The sequence below is a fragment of the Chaetodon trifascialis genome, chromosome 10 (genome assembly GCF_039877785.1).
Source record: "Chaetodon trifascialis isolate fChaTrf1 chromosome 10, fChaTrf1.hap1, whole genome shotgun sequence".
Lineage (NCBI taxonomy): Eukaryota > Metazoa > Chordata > Actinopteri > Chaetodontiformes > Chaetodontidae > Chaetodon > Chaetodon trifascialis.
The window spans coordinates 28,225,841-28,233,352 of NC_092065.1; the positions used below are offsets into that span (position 1 = coordinate 28,225,841).

General features: G+C 43.1%; 1 protein-coding gene across 1 annotated transcript; it reads right to left on the reverse strand.

Moving 5' to 3' along the window:
• Positions 1-2,766: 2,766 nt before the first annotated feature.
• Positions 2,767-5,896, reverse strand: myod1 (myogenic differentiation 1). Its single transcript, XM_070972809.1, has 3 exons — positions 5,282-5,896; positions 4,314-4,395; positions 2,767-3,778 (listed from the first exon to the last, which is right to left on the reverse strand). Exons 1-3 carry the CDS (start codon positions 5,870-5,872, stop codon positions 3,558-3,560), a joined length of 894 nt encoding a protein of 297 aa, XP_070828910.1. The 5' UTR covers positions 5,873-5,896; the 3' UTR covers positions 2,767-3,557.
• Positions 5,897-7,512: the final 1,616 nt, after the last annotated feature.

Below are 7,512 nucleotides of genomic sequence, written 5' to 3' on the forward strand. Positions count from 1 at the left end.
TATAGATTTTTGAGCATGCCATTCAGACTCAACTCTGCCAGTGAAGTGTTCCAGCGTTCTATGGAGCAGATTTTCACCGGATATCCCTGTGCAATCATAGTTGACGACATCACACTGATATCAGACAATGCCCGACAGTTCACAAGCCAACGCTTCAAAGACTTTGCTCAGTGGGACTTCACTCATGTTACGAGCAACAGGAGAGACCACACCTCTCGTGGCCACTGCAATGTGGTAGCGATGCGTTTGAAGGCTGCAAAGGATGAATCAACTTCAGTCTCTCGAAACACAGAAACTACAGCAATGTGCTTACAAATATCAAATAGTTTCTACGAAGTGGTAGAAGAAGGAGACATAAGGCAGCAGCGGATGCTCTCGGCGCAGCGGCGTGTCTAGGAGCCTCGAGCTCTAGCTGGCGTAGCCGCACGGCTTTGTCAGCCTCCATTTCCAGTGTTTTATCTCCAGCTGGAACTGCCTCTCCTGTGTCTTTTCCTGAGCTTCCATCTGGCGACATGCAAGCCGTACGTTCAGCTTCGCCTCCACTCTGGAGTCAGTACTAATAGACAGCGGTTCATACCGAGGCAGCGTGAACAGAGTTTGCGGCCGCTCAGCCGTTCCAGTCTCTGCTACTGAGACTGTTGGAGCACCGGTAGGATCACTCTCCAGCATCGCTGGCTCTGGTTGAGCCAGCACCAAGAGGATCTCTAACTCCACCCGCAATTTGAGCCAGATCATCTTTGCGGCAGCAGTCCAACTTGTCCGGGAATCTTTTAACATATATCCCGGACGGGCCACCAATTTTTGTTACAACCCAGCTCGCTAGGAGTGAGCCTCAAGCTCTAGCTGGCGTAGCTGCGCGGCTTTGTCCGCCTCGATTTCCAGCCGTTTTATCTCCAGCTGGAGCTGCCTCTCCTGTGCCTTTTCCTGAGCTTCCATCTGGCGACATGCAAGCCATACGTCCAGCTTCGCCTCCGCTCTGGAGTCAGTACTAACAGACAGCGGTTCATACCGAGACAGCGTTAACGGCATTTGCGGCCGCTCAGCCGTTCCAGTCTCTGCTACTGAGACTGTTTGAGCACCGGGAGGAGCATCTTCCGCCGGCACCCCGATCATCTCCAGCTCTACCAGTTTATCTAGAACAAGAGCTTTAAGCTCCCTTTTCAGAATCTGTTTCTGGATCGAGAGACTAAATTAATTCGCAACTTGCGCCAGATCATCTTTGCGGCAGCCGTCCAATTTGAAATTTCCAATTTCCAACAAGGGACTGGCCAAAAACTGTTGCAAATCGGACGACATGTTGTCACTACCACACACACAGTTACTAACACGAAACAATTTAAACGCTCCGGTTTAAATTATAACTTACCTTCCAGAATCGGGAAATAATCAAAACCAAAAGAGAACTCTCCTAAAATGAGAGTTTAACTAAATATAAAAGAGACCTAACTAATACTAACCAAAGAAAACTCTCTATAAATGAGAGTTTAACTAAATATAAAAGAGACCTAACTAATACTAACCAAAGAAAACTCTCTAAAAATTAGTTTAACTAATATTTATGATCCTAAAGATATTCGTGTGAGCTGAGTTTAATAAATCCTTAACACAAGTTTCAGAGTCAGTAAAAACATGAGAAGTGTGATTAGATAAGAGCCTGGTGTTGAATAAACAGGATCATATGTGAACATATTGTGAAACTGTGTTCACATTCAGCTTTCATCAGAACAGAAGCTTTGACAGACGCTGTGCACAAAACCTGCAGTTCCTCTGAGCAAACACACGATGGCGCTGCTGCTCTTTGAGGCGGCTGAATGTTCTGCGTATTCAGCAGCTTGTTTAATGAAAATCAGACTTTTACATCCACAGTGTTTAAAGAGAAAAAGATGTAAAAGCTGAAGGTGTTTGATTAAGATTTAATGCGACGATTATCAAAACATTAAATGAAATAATATTAAAATTAACCAGCTCAGTTCCTTCATTCAGTTTAAATGAAGGTTTAAACTCACATAACACGCTTCATTTGTGCAGCTGTTTTTAAAAGCAAACATATGGAAAAATTCAATTAATATGCAGAATTTAACAATTCTGATGTTGATTAAAAGCAGACGGGTTTATGAGTTTGAAGAATGGATAGCTGCTGTTAATAATTAAATGTTTAGAAAGTTTCCAATAATTAAACGTCTCACATTCAATTAAAATTAACTTTGTATTTAAAAGGTTTTTGCATTTTTTATTTTTGCTGAATATTAAATATTTCTTCGTGTTCCCATTACCCTGAATAAAAGATATTAATTGTCCACAGGCCTAAAGAGCAAATTAAATCAAATGAAATAAGTTCTGAGTAATTTTTACACCGAAAATAAAAGAAATGAAAAGGCAGAGTCGTGTTTTTATGTATAAATAAGCAGGTTCATTTATTTCCATTAGACTCACTCAGTTTTCAGATGTATAAATATAAAGTTTAACATTTTCACAACAAACAAAAGCACGTACAGACAGAAACATTAAATACATAATTAATACTTTCAGTTGGAACAATCGGCTCTTATTTACATCATATGTACAGAAAGATAAAAGTGGTCCTCCGCTGCAGTGAATGAAAACGGCAAATGATTTTTTTCAGTTTGACTTGGACAGGAAGGAGGTCTGAACCAGGTCGCTACGATACTTCCACAGTTGTATTTGTGTGTGTGGCTGAGCTGTTATTGATTACTTCTTTATTGGCGTCTTTCTGAAATATCGCAGGATTACTGCAGTTCTCGTTTAGGACTTCAGATGGACGAAAGTGGAGGAATGTAAATGGATGAGTTGTGTCGGCCTCCGTCCTTCATCAAATCAAATAAAACACCGAAAGGAAGAAAAATCCATCTGAACGACTCAGCTGAGCCTTAAAATATTTTCCATAACTTAAAATAAAAATACAGCAAGAACTGAACTGATCTCTATTCGTCAGTAAACCTCTTCAATGTCGCAAAAACCACATTTCCCAGCATTCACGTGGTTTTATCTAGATCTAAAGTTTACTCCTCTTATTCTAACAGCAGGAAAGGGAATCTGGGGGTGAAATATGGAAGATCATTCCTGCCAGGAAGATTAATTAAATGTCTGGAAATCGACTTTTCATTCATGATTACCGTCCTGTAATTCTGACTTTCTATCTGCTAATTATGATTTAGTACAATTATTATTTGTCTCTGATGCACTTTTTATTTTTTATTGCTTATTTTAAAGCGATAGAATTAAGACTGAATTAAGATTAAGATAGAAATTGTAATAATAAACTATATATAAACTCAAGGTTTCCAGGGCTTTCAGCTGTACCACATGGTCTTCATCCGTGCATAGATTTTGCTCTGAACCTATAAAAATCTATAAAATTTGATATAAAACATCAAATCCATCCAATGATGAAAACGGAGCGTTCAGTAAAAAGCTTCTTTCATATTGATTGTTTTGTTTTTGGCAGGAATGAGCTTCCGTACTTCAGCTTCAGTGTGTGGATCTGTGATGTTTGGCTGGACGGCGTGACAGGGTGGTAAAGTCCCGGCTGTGAGGGTCTATAGGACTTGATAGATCAGGCTGGGGTCTTGGCTGGCGGTCGGGGAGGGGATCTGGACGGGCCCCGGGGCGGCTGCCTCGCCAGCCGGGTCCGCTGGTGGGGACCCGGGGCCGTCGGCGGCCGGCAGCAGGCTGCTGTTGTCTGTGGAGATCCGCTCCACGATGCTGGACAGACAGTCCAGACTGGAGACCACTGAGGTCCGGTCACTCTTCAGACCGCCTGCAGGACAAAGAAACAGCACAATTAATCTCTGAAACACGATCGTTTCCACAGAGAAGACTAAAAAAAAAAAAGGTCCAGCACAAAGCATCCTTATTTTCTGCCTCACATCTTCGAGGTTTTGGTGTTTTTTTTAATCAATTTGTTTGATTTTTATTTAGAAAATTGTGGATTTACTGTAAATAAAAATATGAACATTATTACAAAAGTGCTGCATTTATCTCTGGATTTATTTCATGTATTTCAGTAAAATGTGCCAAAAGCTGAATTTAACAATTGACATCATTAAACATTAAAATAACACTTGAGTAAAGTCTTCTCTTCATATCAGTCTTCTTAAAATGTGTTTGTTTCATCCAAACACCTGAAATGTTTTATTTTACTGTTTTATTGGCCTCATTAGTCTGTTTTCTCCTGCTGTCTTTGTTTCACCTCCAGGTGTGAATAAAGTCATTTCTGCCTTAATGAGCCGTCTAACTGGCCTGTTAGCAGCTAATAATCAGCGGTTTTCTTAAAGTCCTGGCAGGTTTCTCACCGTTTGGAGTCTCAGAGAAATAAGAGCTGCTTTCATAACTTCCTCTTCTGTTGGACTGACAGGTCGGCCCGTTAAAGTCCGTCTGCGGGGAGGAAGAGGAGTTAGAACATGAACCTTTGAGCTTATCATCGGAAGCCTGAATGTGTCAGAAAATATCCCCAAAAAAGGACGAAAAATGGAAATGAGGCAAACATTTACAACACAGTGAATAATACAGAATTATGACAGATAAAGATTATTTTCAACTTTAATTTAAAGATTTTGGACTTTTTCCCGAAATGTCTGAATCACTGCGGATCAACGAAAACGAGATTCTGTCATCAAATAAACTGATTACAAAATTAACTGACAGAAAAGAAAAAAAAAAGGTCGTTAAACTAAAAACCTTGTTTGGTCTCAGTTCCTCTGCTCAGCCACGAATGACGCGCTGTTCAACTTAAAAATCACGACTGACTGAACTTTTTCCTTTGATTAATTCAGGACAGAACTGATCAGACTAAACACGAACATTCAGTTCTCACGCGCAGTAACAGCCGCTGCGCACAGAAATGACGAGAAGAAACGGAAACTTTGCATTTGAACTTTGTTTTTTCATTTTTCTTTCGGGCCTAAATCACAGAATTACAAAGTCAAGACGAGGTAACTGATTCAAAATCACTGAGAACAAACCGCGCAAATAAAAGAAAAAAATCCATTTTGACCAAAGACACAAAGAATTTAAAGACAAGTTTCATGACGCGTGGAAATCTTCAAATCAGCATTTGAGCAGCAGTGACTGTCAACCATGAGTCCGTGGATTAAATCTAACATAACGGATAAAAATCTAATGAAACAACAAAGTTTTCTGAGTGTTGGGTGGAAACTTCGGTCCGTGCGTAAAGACGCACTGCAGAAGCTAAACAGCGCAGCACAGACAGTCTCCTCCGCACTGACCCCCCTCCTTCACACCTGTCAGGCCCTGAACTCACCATGCCGTCGGAGCAGTTGGAGCGGGGGCTGGAGGCGTCTGAGTCCCCGCTGTAGTGCTCCAGCACCGGGTAGAAGCCGTCGTCCTGCCCCCCGCGCAGCAGCGCCTGCAGGGACTCGATGTAGCTGATGGCGTTGCGCAGGATCTCCACCTTGGGCAGCCGCTGGTTGGGGTTGGCTGTCGTGCAGCGCTTCAGGGTCTCGAAGGCGTCGTTGACTTTGCTGAGCCGCCGGCGCTCCCGCAGCGTGGCCGCCTTCCGCCGGTCCGCGTTGGTGGTCTTCCGCTTGCAGGCCTTGCAGGCCCAGAGCAGGCAGCGGCCCGCCTGGTGGTGCCCGCTGGGGGCGCGGACGTGCTCGTCGTCCTCCACCTCGGCGTGGTGATGGAGGTGCAGCAGGGATGACGGAGAGGACGAGGAGGAGGAGGAAGGGGAGGGTGAGGATGAAGAGGAGGAGTCGTCCGGCTTCAGTAGGCCCACATGGACCAGCCGCGGGTCCAGGTCCTCAAAGAAGTGCATGTCGCTGGTGTTGAAGCAGGGGTCGTCGTAGAAGTCATCGGCGGCAGGGATGGGGAAAGAGATATCCGACAGCTCCATGGTTCAGTCCCAGCACAGAGGAGAGGAAGAGGAGGAATCCAGTGAGAGAGACGGAAACGTCTCCAGGCCGAAAACAAGGAGAGGAAGAAGAAAGAAGGAAGGAAGAGATGAGAAATGAGAGGAGGGAAACTCAGGAGCAGTCTCAGTGATGTGGGGGAATGTAGAGTCCTGTCACAAACTGTTCTGACCCCCCAGCTGCTGACCTGGATCCTCTTATACCTGGGACGCCCGCGGGGGGGCGGGGTCAGGGGGACGATGACCACTGAGGCCTGACCAATCAGTCGGCAGCAGGAGGGGTTTACAACTTCACGGTAATTAGTGTACAATTACCCCTAACAGAGCAGTAAGAGCAGGGTAATATACTGCACGCACACACACACACACACACACACACACACACACACACACAGAAGTATGAAGTTTACAGATCCTGGAATATTTCACTCTCTGTGTTTGTCTTTTCCATTTCCTTTAAGTTCTTCTGTGCGTCAGGCTTTTTATTCACTGATGTATTTTAACGTAAGACACTCTGAGTTCACACGTGATGAAATGTGGCCTTTAAATAAAGTCGCAGAGTGAAAAAAGAGAGAAGTGAAAAATGTAGTCTGACCTGATTTAAAGGCCCAATGAATGAAGAATAAAGAGAGGCTGAATTAAAGACATAATATTGGATAAAACCTAAACAATAAATTCCAAATCCAGCTCAAATAAAAGCCAGTCTGATGAATAAGAAAACGAAATTTCTCTTTGATTCGAATCTATTAATTTTTCTATTTTCTAAATCAAAGCAGAAAACTGTGAGAAAAAGTTGTCAGTTTTTATTTTAGCAGTTAAAATGATGAGATGTCATAAAAGTGATCAAAATTAGACACCCCCCCCAAAAAAAAAATCCAAAACAGTTGTTCATATTAATTTGTTTGCATTCAGCTGTGACTTCTGACCTTTGACCTCCTCACTGCTGTTTGGTGATGTGGAGCTGAAGCTGCTTCAGGCCTGATGAATGAAAATGTAAAATAATAATAATAAGAAGAAGAAGAAGAAGAAGAAGAAGAAGAAGAAGAAGAAGAACTAAAAGAAAAAAAAAGTAGTTTTAAATTGGAGGTAAAAGTAATCGTGAAGCGCAGAGAAGCCTCTCAGCTCACATTTCATGTCCACTGACACCATTTTTAAAGTGTAAATACTGCATGAAAGTGTGAACTCAGTAATCAAGTTAAATGTCATTGAGCTTATTTATAGATGGAGATTCACTGACCTCCTCCTCCCCCTCCTCCCAGCTGTCCTCATTCCATCCACAAACACTAAAACACACATTTATTATTTCCACAAAACGTGCCTCGGTGTGTGCTCGCTGCAGTGCACCTGAGCTGCAGCTGGAGGGCGCCGCAGAGCGGATCCCGCAGCTCAACCTGCAGCCCTGCGCGGGCCTGTTTGACCTGAGCTCAGTCTTACAGGCTGTGAATTAACTACCCATCAACCTCTGCCAGTCAAGTGTGACAGATGGTTAGAAGCTGGGCTGTGGATGCTTTAAGAGTTGGAGGAAATATTCAAACCCTCCACTCAGAGGATTATCACTATCACTCCAAAAATGATTGACAGGTCTTTTAATACAGGAACTAAGCCGTGACAGCAACTAAATACAA